Genomic DNA, 15,791 nt, shown 5'->3' on the forward strand with positions numbered 1-15,791 from the left:
CCTGCCCATGGCAGGAGTTTGAAACTTGATGACCTTAAGGTCCTTTCATACCCTAACTATTCTGTGATGATATGATTCTACGATCCAGTACATGTACCCAAACAGTTGGAGCTTCCTCCTCCCATTCCTTCTATCGTATCTTCTACCCCATGATTATTTAATTTCTGAAATACTCCTGCCTAGTGACCACAAGGAATATCTCTGATGTCTAATTCAAAGGCTAGTAGCTTTAATCTGTCAGTCTTCTTGAGCAACATTTCCATCACAGGAAACACCCAAAATATGGCAATTTTGTCAGTAAACTGTGAATTGCTTAGATGTTCTTGAGTAAGGCCACAACACTAAACTACATTATGAATTCTTCTAAGTATTATTTATGATGTTGAGAAAGTCTGTGGAATTGTTATTTGCTCAAAGCACCTTTTCACGGCATAGAATTTTTCCAAGTACAGTAAACACTGCAAATTCCAAATTACTGGATACAACTGCTCAAGGGCAAGTGTGAAAGAAAAATCAGAATTTATTCCCATAACATTACATCTTAGTTACAATACAAGATTTTAAAAGGTATATTCCACTGTGGCACTCCCACTCCTCTCCAGAGCCTGCTGACCTGAGACTATGAGGATGATATTGGAGTCCTAGAGGTGTGCAGAAGCAGAATTTTCTGTGCTTTGAAGACCATCTACAGAAAGAAGTTTTTACAAGCCTCTTGCATAGTTATACACCAGTCATTGATTTAGCTGTCATAATCCAAACCCAAATTCTTCCTTGTATACTAGGAAACAATGAAACATGAATTAATACAGTAGGTCAGGAAGGGGAGTTACGGTATGTTAGTAAACATATTATGCTCTTATTCATATTAATTGCCATTATTTAAAGTCCATAACTTCTTTCAGTTTGGGTGACCTGGAGCTATAGAGCCACTAGCTGAGAGGTAAACAGAAATATGTATCATTGCAAGACATCAATTGGTCATAGAAATAATCAGAATAACTGACTTGTCTTTGAGGGGAAATCTGAAAAGCTCACTCTGGATCCCACACTCCTGTCAAAACTTTTCCCTCTTAACACTGCTACACTGAAATACATGATTCATAAACCTCACACCATTTATGACAGAAGGAAAGTTTTCTGTAATTTGACCTGTATTTTTTTCAGCCTTCTGGAGGGGTAAAAACAAAAACAAAAAACCCAAACAAACAAGAAGGAAAACCCTAACCACACAAAACTGTTCTGTAATCTTGCAAAAGCGATTGTCCTACATTATGAAAAATAGAGTTTTATATATTTGAGGGATAGTTTGACTTCCCCTTTCTGGCACAGCTCTGTAGTGGGTGATAAGGAACGGACAGGCACTCAAGCAGCACTTCTGGGACAGGATTTGTTCTCTGTGTCCAAGTTAATTTTGAACATAGGAATTTGACTAGAAGGCATGATTCTTAGTGCTTCAGCTCCCACAATTCACAGAGTTACTACTCCACCATTATTACAAGAAAGAAAAAAAGTATGTGACTAAACAAGAAATGCATTTCCTGGTTTGTTCCTTTAATAAATTTCTAGTGCAAAATACTGGAGGTACAAATTTCATTCCTGTATAACACTCTTGCAAAGGCTCCTATTTCAGTTAGTCTGTACATTCACAAAATTGTACCTGCAGTAACTGCCGGGTATTTCAGTCCTGGATCAGCTACCTGGCTGAGTCTGTTCTGTTGGTAGGGCAGCTTAATCCCAGTGAACTGCAGAGTATGAGGCAGGAAACATTCATCAGTTCTAATGCAAAGCAGAGCAATCCACACTGCATTTTAGTTACTGTCATAAAAATAGGTTATCACAGAAACTATACAGGATGAATATGCTCAGGAACAACACACAAAAGTCTTTCAGAGTTATCTAACAACAAAAGCCATGCTTTGACTTTACATAATAGCATCATTCACTAACTTTTTAAGAAAGACTTCATACCTTTTAACTTTTACTTCTGTTTTCTTAAACTTTTGGCAAGCTTTCAGCATCAATTTTCTATACAAGGCACAAAGGGAGAATTTCATAAACTGGAAAGAACAGAATATAAAGGGAAGATGCATTATAAGTTCAGCACATGAGCCTTTCATCAAGAATCCATAAAAAAGCAAATTACGCCTTTCAGTGCAAAATACAAAAACTTTTCAAAATTACTGTTGTGAGAAATTAGACAAAAAAGTCAAGTGTATCTACATATTCTGAAATAGAGGTAGAAACAAAATTAATCTCATCTACAGATGTAAACAGCTTCAGTTTAATTTTTAATCAGTCATTAAAAACACCATTTAAGAATTCATCCCTTTTAAACAGGTCAATAATAAAGATAAGCTTAATGTGAAGTTTAGTATGCTTCATTGTACTAAAAGATACAATGTTCCATGTTTTATGTAATAGCTTTATTATCAAATGGCGAGAGACATTTAGTGATGGCATGCACGTATCGCAAAACAGTTCAAAAGATAGACAGGTCACCTAACAGCTCAAAACTCCTTGCAAGTAAAATCAAAGCTACACCTGCCTGTCCTGGTTCATTTCATGGTAGTCACTTTCTTCCTATGAAAATATTACAGCTATCCCTTGGATCACTTGCTGGATTCCCTAAAAATGTAGGCTAGTAGAGTATTCCACAACACAGTGCTTTTTTATCTTTTTCCACAAGGCCTTCCTTATTCCTCACCACCCTTAGTCCTTGTGGGGTAGGAAGCCGCTTGAGGCCATTGGCAGCTGAACATAAACACAGAAGGAACAGGTTAAAAAAAACCAAAAAACAAACCACTAAGGTTTTGCAAAAGGAAAGGACCTTGGTTTTGACCTTTTTAAAGTCTTAAGGCTTTTAGCCACTGTGATGGGAACACAGTCTGTGGCTGAAACACAATAGGTTTTCCAATGACATAGTGTGATCCCATCTACACAGTGAAATACAACTCAAGTGAAAATGTCAAGCAATAGCATGATTCACATTAAACTGAAAAAGTTCAGTTTCTTCTTTAGCATTTAGTGTTCCCTCGTTAGTCTTTAGAACCTTGGTTCCACCAAACATTGGCTTTATACAGCACAGAAAGGATTTCACAACAGCATCTGTAATTGACCAGAAATTGAGACAAATTCTAAGAAAAACCACTGGGCAGTAAGTAGTAAGTAGTTTATTCTGACAATTCATCTGCATGAATAACTATGCAGAAAAGTAGGCTGTAAATGTACAGCAACTTCACACGCCAACAGTCCGGGAGACACTTGCTTACAACAGCTGAATTCACACATTTACTATGGAATAAATCCCCTGGGTAGGCAACCTCTGAGATCAAAACTGCAGCAACAGAAGTCATCACTGCTCAGTTTTAAATGCCAATAAAGTACACTTTTAGAGTAAATTCTAATAACAAACCAACTGTTGAAGCTAAATGATCTTACGATAAACTTGCAAACAGTAGTGATATGAATTCCTTTAATCATCTATGTCAAAAACACCATTTACTGTACATCCTGAATTTAAATAAAAGACAGTGTATCAATAACATTTACTGAATATTTACATGTAATACTGTGATGAAGGAGTCGATTAACATTATGTTACAAAAAAAAAAAAACCCTTTAAGGTAGCAGTACCTTCCACATTATCACATTTATGGAACTGCTCTCAATGATCTATTGTATGATAACATGAAGATACAGACAAATAAACAACTGAATTGGAGCATATGTTAATGTGCCAACTGCCATTTCAGCAAGATACTTTAGGGGCACCACCTTAAAGCATATAAGCAGCACTGGTTTCAGTAGGATAAAACTTAAATGCACCCCCCAGTTCCTTGCTGATCAGGGCATCACTTTACAGAATTCCACTAACATTACAAGCTACAAGCATACAAGGAGAGGTATCACATACCTTACTGAATGAATATATATATACTTCGGCTTAAATGTAAATCATAGCTGGTTGCCCCTTGCCACTTACTGACTTACCAGACAATGGAACGATCCTGTCAATTTTATATACACTGACACAAAAGCCTTCTGTTACATGATGCTTTGAATATTATTCAGAATCAGCTTTTAGTAAGAATTGCACCAATTTGCCTACCTGACATTTCTTCTAGCTAATCAACGTGCAATGGAAAATTTTATTATACTCTTTTTATGTATTGCTTGAGAAATGGTAATTAAAATTACACTGCTCTGCTGGTTTCAGCTTAACAGTTAATTTTCTTTCTAGTAGTTTCTTCCATACCACAGCACGACTATCCCTACAGCACATCCCCATCAGCCCCTGGGAAATTGAACGGTACAATGGCCTGTTAAAAACTACACTGAGAGCAATGGGCAGTGGGACTTCCAAACATTGGGGTACACATTTACCAAAAGCCACCTGGTTGGTCAACACTAGGGGATCTGCCAACAGGACTAGCCCAGCCCAATCAGAACTTTTATGTACTGCAGAGGGGAACGAAGTTCCTGTGGTGCACATAACAAATTTGCTGGGGAAGAGTCTGGGTTATTCCTGCTTCAGGTAAAGGCAAACCCACTCATGGGATTGCTTTTGCTCAGGAAGCTGGATATACTTGGTGGATAATGTGAGAAGATGTGGAAGTCTGGTGTGTTCCTCAAGGGGATTTAATTTTAGTGGAAAAACAGCCAATAAACTCAAATTACATGCTGTTGTCTGCTATATAAGGCTTCTATAGCCCGTCAGCTATATGCCCATCTCTGCCACTCAGGGCTCTGAAAATACGTACTATCATGATCATCAGCAGAGAATAGTCATGGGAAAAACCAGCAGCAGGAGTCTCCCAGTACTGTCCTCAAGTCACCATCAACTGAACCTGACATCCCTCAGATCATCACCCCAACAAAGAATGAACTTTGATGAGACCAGATGAGCTCAGTGGTGACATCATCAGGCAACAATCCAACACCACACACCATGTCTCCTGCCCTGAAGGACTGCTAAAACAGACCACGGACTGAATGAATGCAGCAAACTTCATAGGAATGGTCCACAGGCTAAGAAATGATACCTCTGTGTATGTGTATATATATGTATATATATGTGTGTATATATACATATATATAAAAGAGAGATTAAAAAAGATACTGGTATATTGGAAAATGTGGAACATGAGCTTGACATAAATGGTATGGAATAAGGGGCAGATACAGTCCTGGTTTCAGCTGTTAAATTTCTTCCTAACAGCTGGTGCAGTGCTTTAGTTTTAGTGCAGTGTTTTGACTTCAGTCCGAGAATAATGCTGATAACACACCAATGGTTGAGTTGCTGCTGAGCAGTGCTTATCTGGTTAAGGACTTTTGAGTCTTGCATGCTCTGCCAGTGAGGAGGAGCACAAGAAGCCAGGAGACAGCAGAGACAGGACACCTGACCCAAACTAGCCAAAGGGGCTACCACATCCATACCACAGCATGTCATGCCCAGCATATAAACTGGGGGGAGTCACCCAGAAGGGACTGATCGCTGCTCAAGTCTGGCTAGGTATTGGTCAGCAGGTGGTCAGCAACTGTGCTTTCTGAGCTTTTTTTTTGTTGTTATTGTTTCCTGTTATACATAATTGTTGTTGTTATTGTTAGTATTCTATTATCACTGTATTTTTTTTTAGTTACTGGACTGTTCTTATCTCAACCTGTGGGGTTTACATTCTTTTGAGTCTCCTCCCCATCCTGCCCTGTGGAGGGGGGGAAAAGGGAGGATGAGCAAGTGGCTGGTGGTGCTAAGTTACCTGCTAGGGCTGAACCATGACAATTGCTGAAAGGTTTATATAATCACATAATCATTTTCTTAAATTGGTAGGATAAATCTAAGCAAGTGAAATATTGGCAAAATAATCAACAGTAAAAAGATAAAAATTAGAAAGTCAAAATAGTCAACCAGCCACGATCAAAATTCTAACCTGCTCTCTCCATTTTCATCTCTTTCTGAGAATAAAACTTTACAGAGGACAAGAGGGAATGATGTCACACTTTGCCTTTGTTAATCCAGTTAAATCTGTTAAAGCAGATGTCGGTTCAAGTATTTAAATCCACACAGCGCTAGTAAGTAGAAGTAAACAATCAGAATGATAATATCATTGTAATTAAAGTACTGCAAAACCCCCTTTGTTTCTGAGTGAGCACCGTTATTATATTGTTATTATTTTGGAACTCCCAAAGGGAAAAAACCCAGAAATATTGATGATGAGGAAATGTACTCAGACCAGATCACATGCACACCTACAGAGAATATTACAAAACTGGACTGAATAGTTAAGGTTTCCTGCAAGTTTTAGAAAGCATTATCCGTAGTTTATGTCTACATTACATTTTTTGCTCTGCATATAATCAGAGCAAAACGTTACATCTGTGTTTACACTTCCCTCATCCTCAGTGCCACATACACCCCCTCCCAAAGTAAAACACGGATGGTTTGGTTACAAAACTATATGTAGTACATTTCCGAACACAGTTCCTTCAGTTCTGGGCCATGTGTTCATTTAAAGACATTCTTAGCAACTACAAGACTCCTCTTTAATTGCTTAAGATCCAATAGAAAAGCAAATATACAAATATCAGAAGTGCTGATCCTGAGATGAAGTATGGGGAATTCTGGTCCAGTCTGATCCTTATTCAAACTTCTGTTTCAGTTTCTTCTGGAAGACAGCTGGTAGGATGGAGAGGATGGCTAGAATCATGAGAACAAAAACAGAGTTCCAGGAAACAGCTTCCCCTGCTGTTGTAAGTTGGTACAGCGTTGTTCCTGCCTTAATGGCTACAAAAGATGGTGGTGCCACACCTGGAGAGGGGAATTAGAATGGTAGGAAGGCAAAGGAATAAAAAAATAGCTTGTCAGAAAAAAAAACAAAACAAAACATAAATTAGTCAAACTTTTAAGACCCAAAATTTCAGACTCTGTTGCCTTGCATGCTTGGGGTTTCTTTTTTGTTTTTTGGTGTGTTTGTTTTTGTTTGTTTGTTTGTTTTTTAAGAGAAGTGTAAATACAAAATCAAAGACAAAAAAACCCTTATCAAAAGAACTGGCTTCATGACATTTTAAAGATTTTTAATACCAAATAGCAAACACAGGTAACTAATAAAAGAATCTTTGCTCTTTAGACTCTGCAGATTCCAAGCTCTCTCTACAAACCAATTTTAAGTTCATGAAGGAAAAATACACATAGTTTCCTAAGCAGATTAAAAATCATTTGCAAAAATACGCCAATTACAAACCTAAAGTGTTTAGCACTACATCAGTTAAATTACAAATTTACTCCTAGGAAGATAAAGTATGAAGAACAAAATGGAGTGGGGATTAAAAATCCTTCAGATCAAAGTTGCGTACATCCTCACAGTTATACTGAATTCAAAATAGGAACTTACAGAAGTTGAGAAAGGTGTTTAGTCATTGAGTGAAACAAAAACTTACCTATACGGTGTTCTTATAATGTATGTTTCCTTAATCAGGTAATTAAGACTGGGCTCATTACCTCTCACTCAATGCATCAGAATAGTCCTGACTACTAAAAATCTTGACGGTACAAACGTCACACGTCGAGAAATACAAAAATATTCTTGTGTAATCGTTTGTCTGGCCACTAGGTGGTGATCTCTGCTGAATAACCCATACACAGGTGCAAATAGTACCCCTGAAAGCTACCCCAAACAGCGAGTCACTAGCCAGAATTCTTACCTAGAAAAGTGCCAATGAAAAATACTTTCAATGGCACGTTAATTACAGGAGATGTTATATTGATAAACCAATTGGGAAGAAAAGGTGTTATTCTCAAAAATATCATGTAGTTAATGAGGTGTTCTCTGTGTCGTTCAACCTGCCAAAACAAAACCAACGACAAAATAATCAGTAAAAAAATGCCTGCCTTTAAAATACATGAAATAGTTAAACAATTATTTTACTACTCGAGTATTTTTAGGGGTTTTTTGAGTATCTCTTGTAGAAAGTTAAAAGTTCCAAACATAAAAATCAGCTAAACAATGAGTGACTCAAGGAAGAGTCATCAGTGAATCAACTGTTAAGCAGTGCTGAAACTAGTCTGGAAATACCAGTCTGTAGTGGAGCATGGCGTTGAATCAGCCAACATAAACAGCAAACACATAATTAGGCACAGCAGCAGGCCTAACTCTAACTTGAACACAGCAACCTCTGCCTGTCTAACTGTAGCCCAAATCAGCATGGCTAGCTTGTCATCCTGTTCCTAAAGCTTTTGCAGGAACTAGCACTGACATTTGCTCCTAAACCATTCCATTGCAAGTCATGGCTCTGAAGTTCATCAGGTGGCTGCTGCCAAGACAGTTGCAAAACCTATCTAACCCAGAAGTCAGAACGCCTACTATTACTTACCCAGGAGCAACCACAATAGCCCCAACCTCATGTACAGTCTTAGTTATATTCTCAAGTCTAGAGTCTACCCCAGTTCATTACGTTAGGACTATATCAAAGTCTCTTCTCCTTCCAGCCTATTTTAGTACATCAGCCCTTTCAAGCAAGAACTGTAACCTCAAACCACCTTTTAAGAATAGCAAAACATCCACCATTTCTGGCCTATGCTGGCAGACCTTCACCAAGCCTAAACATGGTCATCTGGCCCCAGACAATTGAAATCAAACCTGGTCTGATTGCAGTTCCACCCTAAATCTCATGTAGCAACTTTTTTCCCCCCTCAGCTTTAGCTTTAACTACAACACTGAACACAGTAGCCCTATTATTGTTGAGTAATACCACTGTGGCGTTTTTAATCTTAGTGAAGGACAAATATTTAAACCTTGATTAACCTTGCATCTTAGTCCTCAAAATGCAAGCACAATATAGTCCAATTAACCTGCAGACAGCGAGATATGAGCTGCACATGTAATCACATAATTTTAAATCACATATCCAGTTCTGTTAGTGCAAGTAGTAATCATTTGTTATCCAGAACAGCCTCAAGATTACACTGTGATACCAGGATTTACATGGGTCAAGAGTCAAAACACTACTATATTATTTAATACGGTCAAATTTATCAGACACAGTTCTACATCTTATCTCATAGGGAAGAAGTTTAGACTATTTTTACATGAATAAAAAAAATAAAATCTTGAACAGAGTACATTTGTAAGCTGTGCTTTATACTTGCCCCCCCCAAAAACCCTCATGTTTTACAGTATCCAAGCAGAGCCATGAGGCCAAATACTAATCACACTATGATTCTGAATTGTAAATTTTTAACTTCATCTTACAACTAACACTTGCTGAAAGTAATCTTATCAGATATTGTAAAAGAAAGTTTCCAAATGCTCCAACCACATCATCATCTTCAAATTAAGGTTTTGCAATCAAACATACAGCTATGGGGTTTCTTCCCCTATAAATAACACAAACCCAGCTTTCACTAGTTCTGATGTTAGGAGAGCTGTTATTTTAAATTGAAACTGAAGCGGTTTCTTACTGACATCAGCTAAATCGGGGGGGTTATCAGTTGCAAACTCTTCCTAGCTAAAAATACCTTCCTCACAGGAAATACCATAAAAACAGGAATACTCCCCACTGTTTAAAAATGCTCAGAGAAAGTAATTACACAGTGTTAGAAAGGAGGCAGAATCCTTTGTTTGTAACTAGATGCATAAGCATGAAGCCGTGGTTTTCTATGCTATTATACTACATATTTTCTGACAAATTTCAGCATCTCTAAAAAAATTTACCTGTTCTGACCATTTTACTGCTTTTTCTGTTAAATATCTGTATACAACAGGACGCCCCACTAGGTATGAAAGCATATAGCAAAATGAAGCTCCAAGTCCAGAACACTGAAAAACAAAAAAAGAAAGAACAAATGAGCAGAAAGTCTAATTAATCTTAGCGTTATATCCCTATTAACTACATGGCTGCATAATACCTGCTCCTATGCAGCAGTCCACTGGGGCTGAGGGGCCCTCCTTCAGCAGTATATACACTCTCTAAGAATGCTGTTCTTAGACAAGAGAGTTCCTTTATTTCCAGGGCATGTAGATCAATCTTAACATTCAAAGTAGACAATGCTGATTACTTACCAGTTAATATAGAGTGCTTCTACAGTTTTAAGATTTTGAACAGTGAAAGCTTTGCAAATAAGGGGCACAAAAGCATTAAAGAGAAGTTAACCTGAAAAATCATCAACTTGGTCCTCTATCCTACTCAATTATCTCATTCTTATGTACTACAGCTCACTATGACTGCAACTTTTTTATGTATTTTTTGAAGCTTGTCATTAACATACACTTTGTATCTTAAATGAAGCTTCTTGGGTATGTAAGCCATTTAAAAATAAATGTGTTTTACTATGCAGTAATTGTGTTCTGAAATTACAATCGGGTTCTGGTGGATGCTAAACAAATTTAAAGGAAACTCTGGCTGATTCACACTCAGACGCCTCCGTTATTAAAATTTTGAGAAACAGTTTGGTCCTTTGGATCATCATTCAATGCTACAGTGAATTTTGTGGGTAACACCATTCTCACAACAGAGTTGAATGAGAACTTATTCATTCCTCAGAAACTGAAGTACACCCCTATTTCACTCAGACTCTGATAACTTCAAACAGGAAGCTGATCAGATGATTGGTTATATTCCAAATAGACAGAAATATATGCCCTCACAAACTAGTTTTCATACTTACCAGACAAACAAGAAATAAGGCCAATGGAAAGGGATAAAGAAACCCTGACAGGATACTGAGAAATATAGACCCAGGAATAGCAAACGTTTGCAAGCTGGATGCATCTTACTTAAGGAAAAAAGAAAAGCCAGCCACAAAACAAACCAACCAAAATTAAAAGCTACCCATTTCTTAATTTTATAAGCAGTCAGGATATATATATTACAACTGAAAAAGCATAAATATAAATAGGTATAGCTTCTAAAGATCTTTATTTCAAAACACATTTGCAGAGGAGCAAAAAAGCCCAAGAGGAACAAGCAGTAGATTGATCATTACACATACAAAAATTAGTAACTAAGTAATAAAAGCTGTACTACATTCTTCTTTCTCTGTGCTCCAACTGACACTGGAGATTTATCATAACATTACAGGAAACACATACTTCTGATTTTACAATGTTGACTAGAGATATGCAAATCTCAGATATTCTCTCTGAAATGTTCACAGAACCGCCCAAGCCCATTAACTACAAGTTTCATGGAAGGCAGACATGCATGAAGGCAATTTCTACTTCCTTACAAATAGATATGGTGCAATCACTAGATAAAACTAGGACACAGGATTACTCATTTCAGTCAGAATTTTTCAAAAAGGCAAAAATTAAGTTTCTGCATCATAAGCAAACCTTGATCTTAAGGTTTGCTAGGTATGCTTAAGACTAGGATGTATTGCCCACTTCAGATAAAAATATAAAGCAAAATTATATCTGCAAACTATTTTATCTGAGTTGAATTGACTGAAATATCACAAAGCCCAATAATCTTCCTCAAGTCCATTAGAACCAGTACAAATTTTTCCAAGTATCAAGGTTCTGAGATAACTGTAACATGCTTGCCAACTGAACGGAGCCTACTACTAAGACAGTAAGTGTCATCATATCAGCTGCTACAGTAATTCAATAAACAGCCAATTTTGTTCTACTTCTCGTTAATATATAAACTAATATTTTAATTTTCTTCCTAAATCTATTACTTGTGAACTACACCTAAAAAGACCAAGCTAGAGGACACTTACTCATGGCACATCCAATGCTGATTTTAATCCGAGTTACAAAAGCATCCTGCATTAAACTATAAAACAGAGCTCTTACACAGCTTTTAAGTTATTAACTTTTAGTTAAGTTTTCCAGTTACGAGTGTGTTTAATGATTAATTAATATATACAGCACTGAGAAAAAAAGTTAACAAGGAACACAGATAGTCTTTGTGTCTCCCCAGGCAGAAACTACTTCAGAAATTTAGCTCTCTAAAAGGAATTTTTTTGAATGTGGGCACTGCAGAGATGAAAGAAGGCTCAAAACACTTTCCTTTAGAAATGCTGCCAAATATTCTGTAAATTACCCTGACATGGCAGTTGTGAACACCTCAAGGAAGAACAGTGCAGTAATCTCAGTATTCCTTAGGATCAACAGTAATTTCTGATTGGAAATTCAGTTTGCAATTAAAAAAGTTATCAAAACAGTAAAATGAGACCACATCTGATATCAAAGCTAAAAATATTGTCCATAACAGACAGAGTCAAGGTGAAGCTGCATGCAAATCCTCACCACCATTTACTACTATAGATGATGCATCAATTTCTTTCTACTCAATCCTCTCTTGCAGCCCAAAAAGCATACTGAAACATGAAAGAAATGTTTTTAAGTTCAAAGATTTTTGGAATATTTGTGTCTAAACCACACTAGGTAGGTTAACCTTCACCCATTATCAAGAACATACAAGATTTTTTTTGAGATAAATAAATTAAACTGTCATTATTTGAGATAAATAAATTAAACTGTCGTTTATATTTGAAAAAAGGATACAAAACATATGTGGCAAAATAAGCCACTAACACTTGAACATAAAATGTGTCCTTATATTTGGACAGGACCTTTCCCAAGGCCTTTGCATCATCCATATCTCTAGGAACCTTTATACATTCTCTTTCTTCTCTGGAGAAAAAGAGAAAAAAAAAAGGACAGAAGTGGTGGTAAGTATAATCAAACAGTATAATAAAATTAGTTACTGAATATATAGGTAATTTGATACACTACATCACTAAACTGCAGCCTCATCAAACAAACCACATGAATTATTATGATAACATTCTCAGAGGAACACAATATTTACAATATGTTTTGCATTAGAAAATCCTCAATTTTAGATACTTGCAAACTTTCTTTACTCATTACAAATAATCTGCTTCATTCCTAGAATTTTTTTTTTTCTTACCAAGTACTGATCAAAACTAAATAATTACACAAACCAAACCTTGGCAATTGAACAGCGCTCAACATTTCAGCCAAAACCAACTGTAACTGCCTCAGCACTAGGGTCCTAACATCTGAAGTGCAGCAAGAGCAGCAGCAAAGTTTTACCTCACAAACTAACAAAGCTTTAAGAGCAAAATCTCATGTCACACCTTAATCTGGTGCAACCCTGGGCAGCACAGTTGAGTGTCCTCTCTTCCGCTGTACCAGACTTAGTGACTGGATTGTTGCAAACTGAACTTGTTGAGTAAGTTTATCAGACAGAAAAATAACTACTAAAAGAAAAAAAGAAAACTGTCAGACAAGCAGACTTCCACCTTGTCAAACTATCTATCTTTGCAACACAAGTACTAGATGCAACAAAAAGGAGAAGAACATGAAGCTTAGATACGAAAGAAGGAGGATGTCCCCTTCTGATGACAGCCTCCAGTTATGCCAGCGCACAAGGAATTTTCAAACCTAGGCCTACCCAAGCATGCTTTGCCTCCCAGCTGAAGAGCATTAAGAACATAGTGAGTTACCACTGCTAATGTGACAGCAGCAACTTTTAAAAACATGGTATCTCAACTGTGGCAGAGAAATCCTAGGTCAAGTACAACTCTGTTTTCACAGAAGCTACCAGTTAATAGTTCAATATTAGTGCATTGTATCCTAGCATTCCAGGTTATAAACTCACATTTATGTTAGGTTCTGTCTATAATTAACTCATGTCAGTTTAAAAATCACTTAACACCATGTAGGTTCCTCTACAATTTGGTACTGAATGAAAAGCAAATAAATTAACCTTTCCTGCCATACTTACTCACTAAGTTGTGGGAAATTTCTATATACCAGGAACATGAGGAAAGCAGCCGATGAGAAGATGGACACTAATATAAGTAGTGATGTCCGAGCTGATCCACCTTCTGCCTGAGCTTTTCCTGAAATCCAACAATAACAAAGTTAAAAAGCCAAACCAAAACACAGCTGCTCTCACAACAGACTTCAAACTTGTAGTATAAGGAAACTTCAAGGTAAGCTCTCTGTGGACATTATCTTCCCACCAGTGCTCTCAATAATATATACAACACACTGCTCACATTCCCTGAAAGCTTTCAAATACATCTGAAGTTCTTACACTGGCAAACATCCTGTAGAAGTCAACTTCTACAATTCATAATAACTTATGCGTCAATTAATAAATTTGTAAAAAGAAAAACAGAGCAAAACAAAGTAAGCCACATGTATTTTTAACTTTTTTGCCAGACATTTGCCAGTCTGGTTACCTAAAGATTTAACTCAAACTTAAATCTTCAGTATGATAATGCAATTCTGGACACGCTCACTATATTTTTTCCCCTCCTAAGAAAGAGCACCAGAGCCAGTCAGGACAGACACACTCATCAGGAAAAAACATATGCAAACACACATCAACTTACAATTCTCAAGACTTCAGAATTACACATATTTTACACTCACAGACTTCTCTTGGATATGCCTATATAAGCTTTTATTAGCTTTAGAATTCTTGTGTAAAGGAAGCAATAGGAGTTCAATATGTGACACAATTACATTTTAGGCCTCTTCTATACTTCAGATTTTTATCAATATGACCATATACACACAATACAACAATTGGCACAAATACAGCTATACCCACAGAGAATTTAAAACAGAGAAGAATACACAGTAAGAACTCGCTGCATCCACACTACAGTGCATATGTATTAAAACACTCTGACACTGTCAGGGTAGCACACCTTCACAGTGAGCATCAGTCTTGGCCACCTGAAGAACACAAAAAAATAGCAAGGCTGTATTTTAATTCCCAAATACTAGTGGCATGACTAAATGCCAAGGCACAATATTCAAGCGGGTCAAACTGCCAGCTCACTATTGCAAAACACAGTGAAAGGATAATGAAACCCACAGACAAAACGGCTGGACAAGCTGGCAATTCTGCTCGCTTTGAGGTCAGCGTGATCCCACAGGTGTGCTCTGGCTGAGCTAAGACCGAAGGAGACATCAACGTAGCAGTTACAAGCATGAATCACAGAATCATCGGGGTTGGAAGTGACCTCTAAAGATCATCTAGTCCAACCCCCTGCCAAAGCAGGGCAAGCGAAAGCAGGTTCCCTGTTCCAGTGCTCCTCAGTGCAAAGTTGTTCCTCACGTCGAAGTAAAACTTCTCGTGTTTTAGTTTATGGCCACTGCTCCTTATCCTGTCGCTGGGCACCCACTGCAAAAGAGCCTGGCACCCGCTTTTGAGACATATATATGTACTAATGAGATCCCCTCTCAGTCTCCTCTCGACTGAACAGGCCCAGCTCCCGCAGTCTCCCCTCACACGAGGCCCACCTCCCTCCGTACACACCGTCTGCCCCTGAAGCGGCCGTGCCAAACGTCCGCGTAGGCCGGGGACGTTGCCCTCTGCGCCTGCCGACACCGTCCCCGGCCCGCGCGGGCGGCTGTGCAAGCAGCTAACCGCTGGCAGGACGCTCGCTCCCGCTGCCCCAACCCCCGGCACCTTCTAGAAGCTGCCGCTGGTGCTTGGCGCTCGCCGCCGCCGCTGCCGCTTGACAAGGCCCGCGCTCCGCCGCCCTCCGCTGCGCCATAGCTCCGCGACACCCCCCGCGCCCGCCCGCCGAGCGGCGAACCAGGGCCAGGGCAGGCCTTGCCGGCACCGAACGACGCGGGAAGTAGGTGTGCTGAGAGCTGTCACTCCTCCCCTTTTCTCCTCTCCTCCCCTCTGCTCTGCTCACCCCACCGGGTCGCGATCGTGTTCCCACCCCAGTGACCGCACCGCGCATGCGCGACTGCAGAGTGCCGCCGGCTTAAAAGGCGTGCGAGGGTGCCCCC

At 38.5% G+C, this 15,791-nt stretch overlaps 1 protein-coding gene and 1 long non-coding RNA gene across 3 annotated transcripts; both read right to left on the reverse strand.

Moving 5' to 3' along the window:
* Positions 1–208: 208 nt before the first annotated feature.
* LOC133226666 (uncharacterized) lies at positions 209–4,265 on the reverse strand. The gene is made up of 2 exons (XR_009729604.1): positions 1,969–4,265; positions 209–778 (listed from the first exon to the last, which is right to left on the reverse strand). It is a non-coding gene; the product is annotated as an uncharacterized LOC133226666 (long non-coding RNA).
* A 1,719-nt stretch (positions 4,266–5,984) lies between these two features.
* Positions 5,985–15,711, reverse strand: TMEM41B (transmembrane protein 41B). 2 transcript variants are annotated; one of them, XM_061342543.1, is made up of 7 exons: positions 15,460–15,711; positions 13,756–13,873; positions 12,507–12,635; positions 10,661–10,754; positions 9,708–9,812; positions 7,699–7,837; positions 5,985–6,805 (listed from the first exon to the last, which is right to left on the reverse strand). In XM_061342543.1, exons 1-7 carry the CDS (start codon positions 15,545–15,547, stop codon positions 6,636–6,638), a joined length of 843 nt encoding a protein of 280 aa, XP_061198527.1. In that variant the 5' UTR covers positions 15,548–15,711; the 3' UTR covers positions 5,985–6,635. The 2 variants fall into 2 exon arrangements, with proteins under 2 accessions (XP_061198527.1, XP_061198528.1); XM_061342544.1 differs by lacking the exon at positions 15,460–15,711 and adding an exon at positions 15,307–15,425.
* Between the last annotated feature and the right edge of the window lie 80 nt (positions 15,712–15,791).

The sequence above is a fragment of the Neopsephotus bourkii genome, unplaced genomic scaffold (genome assembly GCF_033783945.1).
Source record: "Neopsephotus bourkii isolate Nb327-2 ecotype Australia unplaced genomic scaffold, CSIRO-AGI_Nbou_v1 NB_1792, whole genome shotgun sequence".
NCBI classification, from domain to species: domain Eukaryota; kingdom Metazoa; phylum Chordata; class Aves; order Psittaciformes; family Psittacidae; genus Neopsephotus; species Neopsephotus bourkii.